Here is a 19,686-nt window from a genome sequence, read left to right as displayed (position 1 = left end):
CAGGACCTCAAGTGTGTAAATTGTAATATTTGGAAGTTAATTCCTCTTTCTCTTCTTAATTTGTACCATTTATCTCTTTTATCTAGGAACTCCCTCAGATTATTTATTCGTTCTTATATGCAACCAAAATTTCAAATTCATGAACCATGTTGTTAGATAATTTCACTGAAATCAAGCAGGTTTCATTTTTTTTTTTTTTTTTGGGGGGGGGGGGGGGGGTGTTGTTGAGGATTGGAATTCTTTGACTAAATATAAGAGCATGCATTATGCACCAGACATATAAAAATGAGTTTGGCTTACCTCGATTACTTTTTAACTGGAATCTCCTTTTATTTTAATGAGAAACTGTCACATCAAACATTAACTAAATAAAATATAGAAATTAAAACACACTACCACTTGTTATTATGTATTTAAAATAAAAGGACATCTTTAGTTAAAAAAATACTTGAAGTAAGCCAAATCCTATAAAAATAGCCTGCTAATTTCTAAATTGGATGTGTATTATTATTATCACTTAATAATCCCAAATGTTTTTTGCTAATGTCCTCAAGAGAAGGATCCAAACTTGTTTGGAAGATTTGAGAAGTATATTAATGGTGGATATGATTTGTTTGATTCCATTTTTATGTTTTGATTGAATGTGACATATATATAACCAAACTCTATACACTTCTTCATTGCTGACTTCTTGTTGTACTGTCTAGCAATGCTTTTGTTGGATCCCATTCATTTTTGCTTGGACACAAGCTCTTCCCCTTTGGCTTCATCTTTTTTTTTTAAAAAAAAGTTGGAAGGCACATAAATTTTCATATATTCTCTCTCTCTCTCTGCCTTTGAAGTGGGCTCAAGTGAGGTGAATTGTGAGAGTGTATGTGAAATTTTTAGTGCATTCTATATACAACCTCAAATAGTTATTCTTTTCAAGTTGAACAGAAGCAAAGACAAATTGCCTTTTATTATGCTATATATTGATAAAATATATTAGGATATTTCATAAATAAATAGATTATATATGATTTTGTGGAATATCATGAACAATTGTGGTTTTGTAATACCATTCATGAACAATTGTGGTTTTGATTCCATTTGTATTTTTTGATTGAATGTGACATATATATATATATATATAACCAGACTCTATACACGTCTTCATTGCTGACTTCTTGTTGTACTATTTAGCAATGCTTTTGTTGGATCCCATTCATTTTTGCTTGGACATAAGCTCTGTTAGGTTCTAAGAAATTAGGAACTAATGTATTAGATCTTCAATTTGTATTATGTTGGCAAACCATGATCAAAACATAGAGTCTAGGTTTAGGCTTGCTCAAAGTATGTTTATTTGTAAAATTGGAATCGAGTGATTGCATAATTTATTGGACTAAATCTGCAATTAAGGCTCGATCGATCGAAAATTAGACTCGATCCATCGAACCACGTGCAGATTTATTTTTCTGTAGAGTTCCAGTTCAGCCCAAACTTTACTTAAACGTATTAGGGTTCAAGTAAAACACTCCTATATATAAGGGAAACCCTAAGACGTTTTTGAGTGCCGTTTAGAGAGATTAGAGTGCCTCTTGTGCCTCTATTGGTTTTTAGGTTTTTGTACCCAAACCTCTCTAAAGTCTTGGTTGCTTGAGAGTTGTATTGTTGCTCATAATTGCGGTTTGTGTAAATCTCTTGTGAGATCTAGAGGAGTTTTCCTTTATACAAACTTAGGGTTTTCAAGGAGAAGATTTATCTACACCTTGATGATTAATTCAGTTGCTGCCATTGAAGCTTAAAGAAAACACAAGCAGGTGTGCTTGTATCTGGTGGTGAATCCAAGAAAGAATGAGTCCGTGGATTCGGAGTTTGTACTTGGTCGTGTCAGTAAGTTCTACTGGTTGGTACCAATAAGAAGTCGAGCATGGGGGCTTGTAAGTCTTATTGTATGAACTTCGATTCTTTCAAGATAGTGGATTCAAGTTTACCTTGAGGATAGTTAGGTTAAATCTTCCCCAGGTTTTTACCGGTTTGGTTTCCTGGGTGATCATATCTTGTGTTATTTATTTTCCGCTGCTTTGCATGATTTGATCTTTGTTATTGTGATAACCTAGACTTGTTTAATTGGACTTAGTAACAACTTGACTAATTACCTGAGTTTAATCAATTGTTTAAAGGGTCTAAAAACTAATAAGTGGTATCAGAGCGGGTAGCTCTTTTGTTTTAGATCTTTTGATCTAAGAGCTGATCCTTGACCCCTGTTGTCATGGATAATTTGAAGTGTCTTTCGGATCATGTTTCTGCTCATGCTTCTGTTGATTTTATTGATGCCTGTGAAACTCTTCGTAAGGAATTATTGAAATCTATGAAAATTACTAAGAAATTCAAGGAAGAGTTAAAATTGGCTAATCTTGAAAAAGATGAATTGATTGTTAGATTAGATGAATCTAATAAAAAGAATGAATTTTTGAGAAATCAAATTTCCTCTCAAGATGAGAAGATGAAAAGCTTGGAACAAGAGTTAGTTGAATCTAAAGCTAAACTTGAAGATTTGACTAGAACTAAGCCTGTTGTTGATAACAGAAGTGTTTCTGTTTCTCTTAAGTCTAAAACTGAAAAAGTTTATATCCCTCCTTTAAGAGGAATAATAAAGAAAAGGCTTGTTTAGCTAGGTTAGACAAAGGTAAAAGTTCTGATGTAGATGCTGAAGTTTCTAAACCTATGTTTAAACCTACTGTTAGAGAGCATAATAAATCTGTTTTTGTGCCTACCTGTCACCTTTGTGGTGTTGTTAGTCATATTAGACCAAATTGTTCTTTGTTGAGGCAAGAACCAAAGCTTGTGACCAGAAACCCCATTAGGAATATTGATGTTCCTAAATTTGTTCCTGTCTGCCACTTTTGTGGTGTCCATGGTCACATTCGTCCTAATTGTCATAAACTGAAATTTAAGCATTCTGTATTTCAATCTAGGATATGTGATGATATTTCTCCTACCATAAGTCCATATAAATTGTTTCATATTATTTTGAAAAATTTAAGCTTGTTGGCTTGTGAAAGGAATTTGCAGGATTTTAGTCTTTCTCAGAAGATTGGTGTAATCCTTTAAATACACTCTGCTTCACATGGATTTTCACCTACAAAGCCGAAGACTCGTGCTAGATGGGTGAGAAAAGATTCTCCAAGGTGAGTGTTGCTAACTTGTCCCTGATTTAATTCTTTCAATTAATTGTGGACATGTTTTGTTTCTGTTTTTGGTCGTGTTTTTTTTGGTTGTTTTTTATTAAAAAAAAATCCAAAAATATTGAAAAATTTCAGAAAGACAAAAATATTTTATTTTGTGTCTTGTTTTATTTGTTTTGAGGATTACATGAATTATGATATCTCTCTTGATTTAGAACATGCTTGACATTGTGGAGAAACTTGAATAGTATGTGTTATATAAGTGTTAAGCTATTTTTGATTTTATGTGAGTATGTACTAGTTTGTACATGTACTCAAGGGTTAATTAAGAAATTGATATTTCTTGTTTGTGTACTCTCTATGGCTTAGTTAAACACTGTCATACATTGCATTTGCATTGTTCATTTAGCATAATGTGTGCTTTTTGTTTTTGGTCATAAATTTTTTTTAAACCAAAAAGATTTTTGTGTTTTGTATTTTACATCTTGGATTTATAATCAAGGATTGACCATATTATCTTTATATAATAAGTTTATGTACCTTGTTTAGCTTGGATGTGCTTATTTTATTGCACTTTACTAGTTTGAGCTTTGTAGTGCATGTTGTGTCGGAGATGTTTATAGTTTTTGATCATTTTGTCTTGATCTTGAAATCACATGTCTTTGGCTGTCGGACCTGAACTTTTTGAGAAAGGCATAAATAACCATCTCACCACTGTTCACTAGCCAATCATGAACACCTTAGTGCATATCGTAAGATTTTGTGCTCGAGAAAGTGTAGCACATGCACAAAAAGAACATAAGGTGTAGCCTCGGGTTAAATGTTAAAATTGGTGTGTACATTATTGGACTTAATGTTAAATCAATCAAATAAAATTGGCGTGTATATTATGAGGCAAATCAAGAAACTTACATGATTGCAAGCTTGTTTTTTAAGAGATGTGGGAGTTATATGATGTAACTCTTTAGGTGATAATCTCTTTTAAATTCTATGTGATGAATTTTGTAGACTTTGTGATTGATTGCTATTCACATATCACCTCACATGTATCTCAAGTTTTTGCTAGTTGCACACACTACACAAGTTACTCTTTACTAAACTTGGTACATTATATTGTGTGTGATCTTGTTGTGACCATCCAAGATTACATGTTCCTTGATTTTGATGCAAAATGTGCTTAATGTTTGAGTTTTTGAGGACAATTGATTGAAAAAACTTGTTTTTGGAAGATCTGGGTTGAATTCAAGTGTTTTTTTTTGAAAAATTTTTAATCCCATACTCATGCATTTTATTCATAATATATTGTGCTTTGAGGAGTTTCTGCATTAAATTGCTCTGTTTTTCAAAAATTTGATTTTTCCATGCATCATTTATGTTTAGGATTCACATGTATTGCATTGATTTTTTGTATCCATCTTGCAGTTTTGCAGTTATATCTCTCATTGTTTTCACACATAACATGCATACACTTTACTACATTGGGTACTCAACTTGATCAAAAAATTGATTGATTAATTTTTGAGCTATGTACTTTCTAGTATATGCCTTTTTTATGTGTGAACTGTAACAAAATAGTTTTTTTAAGAGATATGATGGATAATTAATGTGCAAATATTTTCTCTACTCATGCAACTGTTTATGGGTCACATAGTGCCATGTTTGCATTTTATTGAAAGAGAGAATATTTTACTTCATATGTATCCTCAACTTAGTTTTTTTTTTAAAAAAAACTTGGTTTGTGTCTTTTTATTTATCCCCACCCCCTTTATTTTTCCCCAAAATTGTTTTTCCCAAAACTTGTTTTGTTTTTCCTATTTTTATAGGGGGAGAAGTTTGTTTTTAACCTTTGTTGTACATAGGGGGAGTTGTCTCTATTTCTTATAGAGTTGAATTGTTTTGTGTTCCCTTCTTTCTCTATTTTCTCTTACTCTGTTGCGTATGCTTTCTGTCAACTCTTTGTTTGAGTTGTCTTTGTCAATGCGTGACAAAAAGGGGGAGAGATTTAGATGAAATGTGTGGAAAATATAAGAATGTTCTGTTTAGGGGAGGTTAACATTGAGTTAACATTGTTTTTGATGTATCTAATTTAGGGGGAGAGTTAGATTGCATATTTGTTGATTTACTGTTTTTGTTTTTCTGTCACACACGCGTTTATGCGTTTGTTGAGTGTTTCAGGAAATATACAGGTTGATTCAGTCATGCTGCTGTCTACACTTGCAACTGATAGATAGTAGTTAGGTTGAATTATTTTTGGGCTATATGTAACTTTGAGCATTTCATGTTTGTGATGTGTTTTTTCACGGATTGCCAAAGGGGGAGATTGTTAGGTTCTAAGAAATTAGGAACTAATGTATTAGAACTTCAATTTGTATTATGTTGGCAAACCATGATTAAAACATAGAGTCTAGGTTTAGGCTTGCTCAAAGTATGTTTATTTGTAAAATTGGAATCGAGTGAGTGCAGAATTTATTGGACTAAATCTGCAAGGCTCGATCGATCGAAAATTAGACTTGATCGATTGAACCAAATGCAGATTTATTTTTCTGCAGAGTTCCAGTTCAGCCCAAACTCTACTTAAACGTATTAGGGTTCAAGTAAAACACTCCTATATATAAGGGAAACCCTAAAACGTTTTTGAGTGCCGTTTAGAGAGATTAGAGTGCCTCTTGTGCCTCTATTGGTTTTTAGGTTTTTGTACCCAAACCTCTCTAAAGTCTTGGTTGCTTGAGAGTTGTATTGTTGCTCATAATTGCGGTTTGTGTAAATCTCTTGTGAGATCTAGAGGAGTTTTCCTTTACACAAACTTAGGGTTTTCAAGGAGAAGATTTATCTACACCTTGATGATCAATTCAGTTGCTACCATTGAAGTTTAAAGAAAACACAAGCAGGTGTGCTTGTATCTGGTGGTGAATCCAAGAAAGAAGGAGTCCGTGGATTCGGAGCTTGCACGTGGTCATGTCAGTAAGTTCTACTGGTTGGTAGCAATAAGAAGTCGAGCGTGGGGGGCTTGTAAGTTTTATTGTATGAACTTCGATTCTTTCAAGATAGTGGATTCAAGTTTACCTTGAGGATAGCTAGGTTAAATCCTCCCCAGGTTTTTACCGGTTTGGTTTCCTCGGTGATCATATCTTGTGTTATTTATTTTCCACTGCTTTGCCCAATTTGATCTTTGTTATTGTGATAACCTAGACTTGTTTAATTGGACCAAGTAACAACTTGGCTAATTACCTAGGTTTAATCAATTGTTTAAGGGGTCTAAAAACTAACAAGCTCTTCCCCTTTTGCTTCATTTTTTTTAAAACAAAAAGTTGGATGGCACATAAATTTTCATATATTCTCTCTCTCTCTCTCTCTCTCTCTCTCTCTCTCTCTCTCTCTCTCTCTCTCTCTCTCTCTCTCTCTCTCTCTCTCTCTCTCTCTCTCTCTCTCTCTCTCTCTCTCTCTCTCTCTCTCTCTCAGTGGGCTCCAGTGAGGTGAATTGTGAGAGTGCATATGAAATTTTCAGTGCATTCTATATACAACCTCAAATAGTTATTCTTTTCAAGTTGAATAGAAGCAAAGACTAATTGCCTTTTATTATGCTATATATTAATAAAATATATTAGGATATTTCATAAATAAATAGATTATATATGATTTTGTGGAATATCATGAACAATTTTGGTTTTGTAATATCATGGGTTACTGTTGTTTTAAAGTTAGCAATAAAGCTTAATATTTTCCTATATATCATAGACCCTATATTAGATTTTTTGTAATAAATAATTAAATATAGCAAAATGTAACCCTTTGAGACTTTCTACTATACACATAGGGTTGACCAAAAAATTGAACTACATAATTCTTCTTTTACTTCTCTTTACACTCTCTACATCAATTTCACTTTTTTTTTTCCTTTAAATTTTAACATGTGTCATTGAATGATTTTTGGTGTGGCTTGCTGTTATGGCTAATTAAATTCAACTGTTCTTCAAGGAAACTAGTTTTTTTTTTTTTTTTTTTTTTGGCTGAGGGCTATGTTACCTTTGCTCCAACTATTTCTTCAAGAAAATTGATTACTGATTCAGTAATTTTAAACAAGTTGGAGTCTTTTAGTGGAATGGTAAATAAGTGACGTAATCCACCGGAGGACTATATAATTTCTTCTCATATTGGGCTCATCCCATTTTTTGAGAGACCTTCTATATATTCACCATTAATTTGATATTCCACCATTAAGGCTGAGAGGAATTAAATGCATTTGAAAACGCAATATTGCCCTGTACATGGAAGATTGGAAGGCAAAATTCCCATTGCTTATTTTGTGAGGCCTATGATTCCGTGAGGGGTAGGTAGCAAGCTCCTTTTGCTACTAAATCCACCTTTCTTTCCCATGTTTTTATTGCATGCATTTGTTTTAAGTAACAATGAATGTGAATCTATAAATTTAATTCATTTATTTTGATATAGAAAACAGGGTAATCTATATGTACCCGTCAAAGCTTCAAGACCCAATTCCTATATTTAACCATCACTATATCCCTACTTCTGAACTATAAGTGGGCTGGGAACCCTAGACTGTGACTAAAAATTACAAGGTAGTGGGTAAAAAAAGTAAAAAATCTCTGTTGATGAAGAAAATTCGCCCATTATTTCCAGCCTAACTCTCTGTTGATGAAGATTTTAATCGTCTTTGGGATCACTTGGTCTATAAAGATGCACCATGCGCTTGTTTATTGGTTGCAGTGGTCTTGCATTAGTATCTGAAGCCTGAAAAAAGATATTAAAAAATAAAAATCCAAACAAATAGCATAATTACAAGAATACAATATATATGTTGTACTTTTGTAAATTAAAAATTTGGGACTGATCAAACTTGTATTAGAAATGGAGGGTTTGAGGACGTGAGAACTCTACCTCATTTATAACTTTTGTCAATGTACTTCTGCTGATATTTTTTTTATTGGATATATTTTTCAATAAATGCACTTAGATTGTATATTCTCTTACAACTAATTAAATTGCTTACAACATATCAAAATAGTTACTGATTAGTAACAATCTCATATATCCAAAAAAAAAAAAAAACTTAAATTTTAAATCTCTTGTACAAGAGATTTAAAATTTAAGGTTTTTTTTTTTTTTTTTTTTTTTTTTTTTGTGATTTAAAAATTAAACACAAAACATGAGTTCATATATTCAATAATAAATAAGATTTGGTTAACAAAAAAATTGGTGTGCATGTAAAAAATAAAGAAAGCATATAATTCATATGTGAAAAATTTTAGATATAAATTTAACTCTAAATTAATGTTACATCATTAGACATTAATAAATTTTTTGTTAGATTATTATTTTAAAATTTTCGTAGTCTAATTACATGTTTTCTATGTTACTTAAGCATATCAAATTTCATATCCATTAGATATTATTGATTATTTAATACATACCTTTTTTTTATATATAATTTTATAGTTACAAAAATAAACTATAAATTTTAACATTTTATAGATGAGATAGTTATTGATATTTGAATATCTTGATAGTTTGTAATCATGATAAGATAAGAAGACAATGTGATCCAAGAGTGAAATTATATATAAAAAAAAACATACCCAATAGAAAGTTATTTAAACAGATCTAACATTGAAAAAAAGTTACATTAAATATAACTTAAACCCAACTATCTAAGACATAGTGTCGAAAAATGTCTCATATTTAGTAGTAATACTTACATCATGAACGGCCACGCGAAGCAATTTCACTTGTTCTTGTGTAACAGTCCTCACCTGGTGAGTTAGATGAGAATTAGGGAAAAATTAAGTTACATCTTAGAACAAATAATGTTAGTTGAATGAGTTCTTGAAGCAAACCTTTCCCACAATGGTCCATGAAACATTTTGAGTACAAGGGGGAATTGTAAGAGAGCCTTGATATCTGTAATACTTTCTACTACCTATCTTTATATTCCTTGGGTCAATCAATCCCGCCACGCTCTCTGCTTCATCGGTGTTGGCAATGGCTTCTAAATGATCCGTCAACTATGAACAAACCCAATATGCATAAGAGAGAGAGAGAGAGAGAGAGAGAGAGAGAGAGAGAGAGAGAGAGAGAGAGAGAGAGAGAGAGAGAGAGAGAGAGAGAGAGAGAGAAATCCTACACTAATCTTAATTGATAGTTTTTAGATCCCTTAAAACCACAATCAAAATAACCTAGGTAATTAGCCAATTGATTACTTAGTCAAATTAATAAATCTAGGTTAACACAAATATATCATATCAATGTATAGCAGCGGAAAATAAAAAACACAATGATATGATACCCTAAAAAAACCAAACCGGTAAAAAACTTGGGGAGGATTTAACCTAGCTATTCTTAAGGTAAAAGCAATCCACTAGAAAAAATCGAAGTTTTATAATAGCGACTTAGACCACTAACATCCTATTGCTACCCACCAGTAGAAACTTATTAACACGACCACGTGCAAGCTCCAAGACCACGGACTCCTTCTTTCTTTGGCCTTTGCAAAACACAAACACCCACGTTTGTGACGTTGAGATCGCACTCAAAGGTTTAGCAACACAAACTCTCTTGTTTGTGACTCCAAGACTATCCTTGAAGGTTTAGATCATCAGCACCTTTGATGACTAGAGAAGGCAGCAACTTCTACAATACCGAATCTTGAGATTCTTCAAGTAATAATACCGGTAGAAGATATGAGAGAGTTTTTTAGGAACAAAACCCTAAATACAAAAGAGGCACACTTTTCTCTCTCTAAAAAGCCTTATAAAAACGTGCTTAGGGTTTCCTTTATATACTAGGAAAAGTAGACCAGAAATCCTAATCCTTAGTGGGCTTGAACTGCTGTTTGGGCTTAATTAAAATTCTGCAAATAAGACTTTCAATTGATCGAGCCTGTCTTTCGATTGATCGAACCAGAGAGATTATGAAATCTTCTTCCTGTAGTTTGTATGTTCTTGAATCTTGACTTGAATTACCTTGAGTATTGTCTAATAATACCTATAGATTCTAAGATCTATATCTAGACAAGTTTGTGTTTACAATTTGTCAATTGTTCTAAACTTTTAGAACCTAACATTAATATATGAGGTTCAATACATGCGATTTTCAATTTTTTAAATACAAGATAAATTAGAGATATGATTTGAATTAAGAACCACATATATCTTGGTACTATATATGATAAATTAATAAATTATCTCAAAAATTTTAAGAAGTAATGAGTTTAATTATTTAACCATTTTTCTAACATTTACTTACCGATGACAAGAAAGAATCAGGACGTCCGATCTTGTACATGATTCCAATCACAGCAACTTTTCCATCCGAGCTCTCATGAACCAAATGCACCTCAAGATCAAACTTCCGGCCATCGAGTGTATGTTCAGAAGGTGAATGCCAGTGGCACTGTTTGAGTACATATTGAGTTTCATTTATTTGAATGTATCCTGCACCGCCTTCCCATTTCAGCTGCATTCACAAACAAAGAGAAGTTAGTTGAAAGAAAATGAGTGGAAAAAAAAAAAAAGTTTGCCGATTTCATACTTATTCCTTATGGTCTACACCAGAAACCAAAAAAATCTCACCAAACCCAACTTTTAACTACACATTATTTTCTATAATAAAATAGCGTAATTAACAATCGATGGGGTCATTGTCGTTAAGATAGTAAGATGACTTAGAGATGATACTAAATCATTATGAATTGACGTTGGAAAACATATAGCCCTATTGATTTGTCTTCTAGTTGGTGGATTCACATTGATTTTTCATATGCTTTTGCTAGTTGTTGAAAGTTGTAATTAGAATTCTGGTTTTGCTTACCATCATGTCATGACCTCTATTCTTAAGGGTGGCATAACCAGGCTTGTAACTCCTCTTAAGTCTCCCCAGATGGGACACCACTTCAACCCTCTTATTCAACAAATCAATTGGAGATTGCATTGTTCCATGTCCACACATGCTCCATTCGGGTCGAATCTCTCCCCATCGAGACGGTCCATTTTCACTTTTCTCATCATAGTTAAATTCTCCCTCATCCTCTGCAACCATTAAGCATAACAAGAAGGAGATAATATATAAGTATCATAACAGCACAATTTTACGAAATAAGTGACAGGGTCTAATGGCAAAAACTTCAAGTTAAAAAAAAAAAAAAAGTAGAAATAAAGTACCCTATAGTTTAGTGTAGAAAAATACAATTTACTCAAATTTTTAAAACGCATTTAAAAATTGAAGATTACTAAAAAACAGGCTAGAGTAAAGAAAGGTTTTGAGGAAAGTTAAAGAAAATTAATGCACTGTTTAACTTATTCTCCATGTCATTTATGTCGCTTACATACATGCATGTTTCGTTTATTGAAAACAAAATAAGGATTTCAATGCATGTGAAGTGTGGCAGCCTTACCAACTTCTTGAGATGTTGCTGGGTGTGTATGCAAAACAAGAACAATGAAGAAGGCACAAAAGAAGATTCGGGTAGCAAGCTTCATCTTTTTGGACTTCCAAGTTTTTTGTTTTTTGTAGTATGTGTGTGATGGAGAGAAGATAGAGCACTTGGCTTCTTATATAGGCATCAACTCTGTAATATGAACATAGAAAAATAAGTTTTGACATTGATTTTACCACTCTTCTCATTGTAAACTACGAATTATACCAAACAATAGTTTATAAATAGGACCCACAGAGCGTTTTTTTTTTTGTTCATAAAAATATTAAGACTTTATGTAATGAAAATAAAAAATAAAAACAATTGCTAGTTTAATAAAACTTGGATATAACACTCATAACATCTTCAACCGACTAAGCTCTCAACTGATGGAATCTTGGCCATAGATAACTTTGGCTAAAACCAAGGGAATTACCTTTGAATATGAAGCTAATACATAAGATTTAGAGGGTTAGAGCATATCTTGCAAGCTAACAGGGGTGTCGTCTAACTTCACTTTACATTCAATGCTTTGAATAACTAGGGATGCCAACTTCTATTACACGGCTTTGAAACAGAGTGTTTGTCAACTTCTAAAATTATGCAGCAATAACAAAGTCTTAGGAACCAATGGATTAGTCATCAAGAGTCCCTCATATAATTGAATTCTAATTATTAATTATTGTTAAAGATCAAAGTTCCGTGAGTCATAATATTTTATCAAAAAAGAAAACACTCTTGTGAGTCCGTTATTAAGTTATCTGCTAGTTCTTCTCAACTTGTCTCTTACAAAGGGAGGGCAAACTTATCCAAAAATATGTTAAGAGGGGCAAGCTAGACGTTAGACTCCTATATTAAAGGAGTTTTTGGGAAGGTCGGGGGGCACTTGCCGCCCCCCCCCCCCCCCCCCCCCCCCCCCCCCCCGGCTCCGCCCCTGCTGTAGTGTGAACTTTATGGTTGTTGAATGTTGAGAATTACTACTTTAGGAAGTCCGAGAATTATCCAAGCCATTTCTAGAAGAATGTCGTGTTTGGGACAAAATTGAATAGGGTTTTTCTTGGAAACCCCTTCTGTATCACTAATGGAAGCTCCCTCCTAGCTAATTTCTTTGGATTCTGTGCAATATTAAAGTTTATTCATTGATTAGATAATATATTTTAGATGCCATAAGAAACACAAATATTTTCTGATTAAAAAAAGAAAGACAAACATTTTTCTGTACTTATGTATTACATGTTAAAAAAAAAATGGCAAACTTTATATTAATTCAAAGTCATACATATGACATCACAAATCCAAAAAATTCAAGTTAGACCGAATAAGCATTTATGGACTCGTGGAAGGGAACTATTCAGCCTATTCTACACAATCGGCCATTTTTCAAACGTAAGAAGTTGCGTATAGTTTTCTAAAGTTCATAAGTTCACGAACCATTAATTCAATATGCAAGTTTCCAAGCTGCAGAAAAACACATAGTCAAGAATTTGGCTTCTAGGTTAATAATCCGTGGTACATGGTTGAAATGCAAACATAATGCAAATGTGTAATGCTGTCAATGAATTAGTTCATGTGATCTTATTCTTCCTTAAGGAGATGATGAGATCAGAAAAAAGTTTTACATATATCAATGTTTTAAACGTGTAGTGGTTGAACCGACGTAAATGGTGATGTTTAGACTTTAGACTAGCGTATGGCCTTTTTAAATGCACCAAAATCTTAATAAAAATTTTATAATCACGATGACGTAATATTTGACCAAATTAGTCAATAATATGGTATTTGTTTCATTAGAGTTATTTATTATTGTTTCACAATGGTGGAGTGCAAATCTCATTTTAATTAGAATAATGATGAGCCCACCCATTAAAAGTCCTAAAACAATTCATTGTTTTGGAAACTTTTTGTGGAAGAAGTAGAAGCCATACAAAATTTTTCCATAGAAAATGAATTCTAAGATGCCATTATTTATCTGTTTTATTAATATATAATTAGAATAGATCCTTTTATTAATTTTCTTTTTAGAGAATCAGAACCTTTTATTACCCACTTTTCTATACTTCCAATTAAAAACTAGAAGTATGATTTTATTTGCTTTTCGAATGTGAAAACCATTTATGGAAGGCAAAGGTTCATACGCGCCGGTCTTACCTTCTTGCCTCTTCTACCATTGTAGGAAGATTAATTATTGAATAATGTTAGAGATATAAACTATTTTATAAATTTTTTTACAAATTACTGATGAGTGATTATTTTTTTTGAGTAAAAGTAATGCTATAGACACAAACTATTTTACAACATTTTTACAAGCTGCTGATGTGGCTTTAGTATTTTTCAAATAGTTATTGTAAGTAAAAATGTGATGTTAGTGATGAGCTCATATTATAATTAGTAAGAATTTGCCACATTAGCAGCTTGTATAAATGTTGTAAAATAGTTTGTGTCTGTAACATTATTCTTTGAGTAAGAGCAATGTTATAGACATAAACTATTTTATAACATTTTTACAAGTTATTGATATGGCTTTAGTATTTTTCAAATAGTTATTGTAAGTGAAAATGTGATGTTAGTGATGAACTCATATTTATTATTTTCTTGCTACAATGGTAAAAAAAGGCATACTATTTACTTATTTACTTTTTTTAAAAGAAAATTATGGGTTGAAATTATATATCTGCCTGTGCAGTCATCACCAAGTATCAATCACATATCAAAGCATGTACATTTCTTTTATTATTAAAAAAAAAACCATGTACATTTGTATATATGAGGGCAATTAAACTTTTATTTTTACAAAAATAATGATTAATCCTTTCAGGTAATGTATTAGATTTGTCTTATGTAGATCATTTGCCTGGCTTATGATTAAAATTACATACAGAAGTTTTCAAATAATAATAATATACAGAAAACAACAACCCCAACAAAAATATTTGGCAGATTTTTCTTTTATTATTTTGTTGGGGGTAAGGAGGGTGGTTAAGAAAAAGAGAAAAACAGAAGAGGCTACCGTCAGTTTGGGAGACCTGCGGGCTGCGTCCTTTAAATTGTACTAGTTTGTGACTTTAAGGGGCGTGAATCAAACGCATCACACCAACCCCTTCAACAATGACAGTTTTTTGAAAGCCGTACGGTTGGTGTGGTGTTTTGTTTTTGTTTTTCCACTTACACTCATTTTATATCCAATGTTTTATACAATATTCACAATTGATGCTTTAAAAAAACCATTTTAAAAGACGGAAAAAGTATGTCCACATTTAAAATATGAAAAATAAATACAAAAAAGTGGAAATAATAAAGTAGATGTGATAAGATATTATTACCCTTTTTTTTAACCAATAATCCCAAACAATCTTAACATATATGGGAGGCTTGAATCTTGAACATTTTGTTAGGAGTAATCCTCCTCTAAGGATAACATTTCTTATCTCATTTTTCATTTATTATATTGTTTCGGGAAAGTGTATAATCTATTTTTGCTTATCTGCATATCACAAGCAATTGTTAGTCACCCACACCATACTATATATCTTTAGTCCTTCTACTACATATGTATGCGATTGTGTGTGCGTGCTTGTATATTAGACTTGTAATTTTAATTTTTGTTAGCTTGATGTGTTAGATATTTGGATGAAAACTTATTACTAGTTAGTTTGATAATTGATATATTTGTGTTTTTTAATTAAAAAACATTATTGACATCGGAAGTTTAATTAAAGTATTAATTTGTATATGAAAACCTTTTGTAGAAAATAGTATGAGAGAGAAGCATAGAAAAATAAATAAAATCTTAAATATAGGATCTCAATTAGTAAAATTTAAATAGAAAATTATTTAGCTCAACTTGTTTACATAAAAAACCGATTGATGTTTTGGTTTGATAATAAATAGTACAATAATTAAAAGTGAACGCCATAGGTTGAAACTTTATAAAAAAAAAAAATTAAATAGAAGATTATTTAGTGATTTTGCATTTAAAAAAGAAAGAAGAATGAATTAAAATAAAATAAAATTATAATATCAAAAGTTAAATAAATAGTATATTGCCTCAAGAGCTAGCTCAATTGAATGTAAACTATAACACAAGATACCACATTGATGCTTACAATAAACTTTGACTTTTTGCATTTTTTTTTAGATGTGCTTGGCATTGTCAGTTGTCACACCTATATTTCGCTGTAATTCAGTCCACATTTTCATAGAGCTCAATAAATAAATAAATAAAAAACAAAACAAAACAAAACCAAAATTTTCCCCTTAAATTTTGAATTCTCTTGTTTGGGTGTGGAATCTGTGGATGTGCTTACGTTAATCTGAAACTGAGTTAAATTTTGAATTCTTTTATTTTTGGGTGTGGATTTCATGGATGTGCTTGTGTTGATCAAACACTGAACTCATGAATACACATTTCTATAGCAAATAGAGGATAATTGCATAAAAGAAATACTATATACATAACATTTACATAACACTTTTACAACAAATTTTAAGTGAAAGGTAACCATTCTCATTACATAACGTGAACTAATTAATTGAAATCATAATCACGAGAGTGATTTTTGAATGTATCTGGCAATTCCCATCCGTTGCCGTTGTAACAAAAGATTAAATTTGGTCCACATTTAGTGGAAGCAATTTTTCAAAGTAACAAATCAACGTGGACCCACATATAAACGTGAACATCTGCTTCCTTTGACATTTCTAATGAAGGAAGAAAAAAAAAAAAAATTCAATCAATAGCCTTCTTGCCAGGGACGGAACTACCTGGGGGCTAGGTGGGCCATCCCCACCCCACCCCCCCCCCCCCCCCCCCCAACCTTTGAAAAAAAATTCCCTAGCATATGTATTAGCATAAAAAATTTACTTTTGACTCTAAAATTAATATGCTTGGCCCCCTCTTCCAAGTAGTTTACAAGATAACCCATAAAATCAAAAATGAAAAAAATTATCAAATCACTCCTTAACTAGTTGTTCCAAGAATATCAAGGAAAACATTTAGCTAAACATTTGGACAATTTACAAATTTGGACAAGAAGAAAAATTTACAAAACAATTTACATATTCAGATAAAAAAAAAATCAATTATAAATTCTAGCAAAACAAATCACAAAAACTCAATAATCTTTACCCAATTTTTATCTCTAATTTGAGAGCTTTTTGTCCCTCTCAAATGACTCTACCCTATAGTCATAGAGACAATTCCTATGTTGCTAATCACTCCTTCCATACACCAATTAGTGTCACTAGCAACTTAGATCAGTTGGTGTCTTTAACTCAACCCATGGAAAGAATTTATTTTTTTAAAGAGCAGCTGCTCTTTAACACAACCCGTGGATATTTTTATTTTTTTTTGAATGATAGAATTTTATTAACTCGGGGACACACTTCGTATGCATGCATAAATGTAATACACGTGTGAAACAAAAATCTACTATTTTGTGCCTTACCTAAACTGCCACCAGCATATGTCTAATTAGTCTATTGGTTACAAACTTTGTGCCTTAGCTAAATTAATGTAGTGATAGGAAAAGCTTTATTATTTACATAGTTGAAGACTCAAAATTACCGTTCATTATCATGTGATTATTTAACAGATCTCTTTTTCTTTTCTTTTTTTACTACTTTTTCAAAATGGAAATTTTTTAAAGGAAAAGATCTCACATCTTTATGCTACCGCAACCTTGACCAAGTAATTATAAATAAAAAATTCCTTAACCAAGACACCGATAATCGTCTCACCCTTTTTTTCGCTGAATATTAGTGCATGATGTTGGTTAACCATTATTTTAGTTGTTTTATTAAGGTAATACTAGACATGGATTTGGACTTTTAACTATAGTTTTTGCATTTTATTTTTTAGAATCTTTTATATATAGCATTATGAATTTATTAGGTATAGAATTATGTGAAAAGAATAAATAGATTTTTTTTTTAAATTATAAATATCTATTATTGATTTAAAAAAATAAAAAAATTAATGCTAATAGTGCATCGTTGTCAACCTCTAGTATTAATATTCCAACTTTCTAAAATTCTTGAGTAAAGAACTTTGCCCCCCCCCCCCCCCCCCCTCCCCTCCCCCCCAAAGTTTGAATCTTGGTTCTGTCCCTGCTTCTTTCTCAATAACATGTTAGCCTGTTCATCATCTCTTTTTTGTCTCTGAACACAACCGATTTTTGGTCCGGTTAAGCGTAAGGGTACACAATAAAACTTTATTGCTAAATTGCAGCCATGCTAGCTAGTGATTACAGGTTAAATTAGTACATTCAATAAGAAAATGAGATATTTTTTAAATTTTTTATTTTTTACTTTTTTATAGATAGATAGTCAGGATGGAAAAAGAGAAGTGGTGTTTTAATCAGACATGAGACAATATAGTATATGGACACTATTATCACTGAGCTATCATTTGAACCTTAAGAGATAATAATTTAAATAAATCGAACATCACTTTTTTTGGAGAAAAGGAACATGATTATATTAAATGAAAAAGGTAAAGTTTAACAAAAATAATTGGGAAAGGTAGAGAAATTATTCTGGCTAGCTATTTCATGTTGCTTTTTGCTAGAATAAGAATAACTAATGATGTAGTTTTTTTTTTGTTTTTTGTTTTGAGAAGAACTAATGATAGCTGATGATACAGTTGACTGAGCAATAAACCTTAGCAATAAGTGAAATCAAAAGCAATCAATTAAGATTAAGGAGATCCGTGTAGTGCTCACTTAAGTGTCTTCAATGCTTAATTAAGAGAAACCTTCTTTTTTTTGTCCAAAGAGACTAAAAAGGCTATGAATATTAAATTTTTAACCTCAAATTAATCATGGTGTGAGATCTTATTTATATTGAACTTTGGTGGCGTATTGTTAGGGATCATTACTTGATTTTTAGCAATTGTGGAGTTTGTACAACAACTATTGGATCTTAAAGTAGAATATCATGAGTAATGGTTATTACTTATTAGTTTCCTTTCTTATATGGATGAAAACCCAGAGATGCCTCAATCGCCAATTGTTTGGGCAGCGTTTATGTATTAATTAGGTGGAGTTTGGATAGCGTTTTCAACGCTTGCGTTGTGCGTTTGCGTCTGTCGGTGGGTCTCGTGCATTGTTCACAGGACCCATAAACCTCTTTTTTAGCAAAATTTTCATTAAAAATGGGTCCCACAGCACTATTCACACATTTAAAAATTATTTTGCTACAGTGTTTTCAGTTTTCAGCAATAAGTGGTATCCAAACAGACCCTTAGTGTGATTAGCAGATTAGGCTAGGTTTTACTAGGTCAAATCAACCTAAGTAAAAATCATGATCACCATTATGGCTAGGCATCGTTGTCATTATTGGCCACCAAGAACTCATTATTGTTGTCATCATCGGTCATCCGCCATTTTCATTCCCCAACCATCACCATTGATGGGAACTTTTGTTGCCACTAAGGGCTTGTTTGGATACCACTTATTTGCTGACAACTGAAAACTTATTGCTGAAAATATTGTAACAAAATAATTTTTTAAAGGAAAAACACTATAGCAAAACCCATGGCTGTGTTTTTTAGTTCTTGGTGGTTCGTAAATAGTACCCATGGGACCCACTAAAAAATGCAAAATGCGGAAAACTCTGTATGCAAACGCATGCTAAATGCTAGAAAATCATTTTTCTAGTCACAACAATATTACAGAAAACAAATAATTTTTTACTGAAAATATTTTATATAGGAAAACATTTTATGCCGAAACAAATTACGAACTCTCAAGTTTTGTCCTTTTACCTTCAATAATCTTCGCAATATACTTAAAAGTTTTTTTTTTTTTTTTTTTTTTTTTTTTTTTTTTAAAATTTTCTTTTACAAACAAGGGTGTCTAGACCTCTTCAAGTATGTGACTATTCTCTCGGTTGTATTTAGTTTTCCAGTCCCACACGGTCCAAGTTATTACTGAGATGAATCCTAGTAGTATTTTTTTTAGAGACTATATAATCCTACCTTTATTGATATTACTTGTAGTGTGTAGTGTAAATTGAGTAATCTTAGAATTGGTCTAGGATAAAAGTTACCATATCTACTTTTTAATAGGTTTGATACAATACACAGTTTTAAAT

At 31.8% G+C, this 19,686-nt stretch overlaps 1 protein-coding gene across 2 annotated transcripts in view; it reads right to left on the bottom strand.

Annotated features, from left to right (window-relative positions):
• Nucleotides 1-7,580: 7,580 nt before the first annotated feature.
• LOC126725675 (alpha carbonic anhydrase 7-like) overlaps nucleotides 7,581-19,686 on the bottom strand; it is a 34,718-nt gene continuing 22,612 nt past the window's right edge. The window contains exons 1-6 of one of the 2 annotated variants that reach the window (XM_050430510.1): nucleotides 11,575-11,721; nucleotides 10,992-11,209; nucleotides 10,428-10,637; nucleotides 9,020-9,187; nucleotides 8,882-8,935; nucleotides 7,581-7,916 (exon numbers count right to left, since the gene is read on the bottom strand). In XM_050430510.1, the coding sequence (XP_050286467.1) occupies nucleotides 7,830-7,916; nucleotides 8,882-8,935; nucleotides 9,020-9,187; nucleotides 10,428-10,637; nucleotides 10,992-11,209; nucleotides 11,575-11,659 (822 nt within the window). In that variant the 5' untranslated portion in view covers nucleotides 11,660-11,721 and the 3' untranslated portion in view covers nucleotides 7,581-7,829. Of the gene's footprint in view, nucleotides 7,917-8,881; nucleotides 8,936-9,019; nucleotides 9,188-10,427; nucleotides 10,638-10,991; nucleotides 11,210-11,574; nucleotides 11,722-19,686 lie in introns of those variants that run through there. The other variant, XM_050430511.1, reaches the window with a different exon arrangement.

This window comes from Quercus robur, chromosome 1, assembly GCF_932294415.1.
Source record: "Quercus robur chromosome 1, dhQueRobu3.1, whole genome shotgun sequence".
Taxonomy (NCBI): domain Eukaryota; kingdom Viridiplantae; phylum Streptophyta; class Magnoliopsida; order Fagales; family Fagaceae; genus Quercus; species Quercus robur.
Note: the sequence above shows the minus strand (reverse complement) of the source record. Positions and strands in the feature narration are given on the sequence as shown.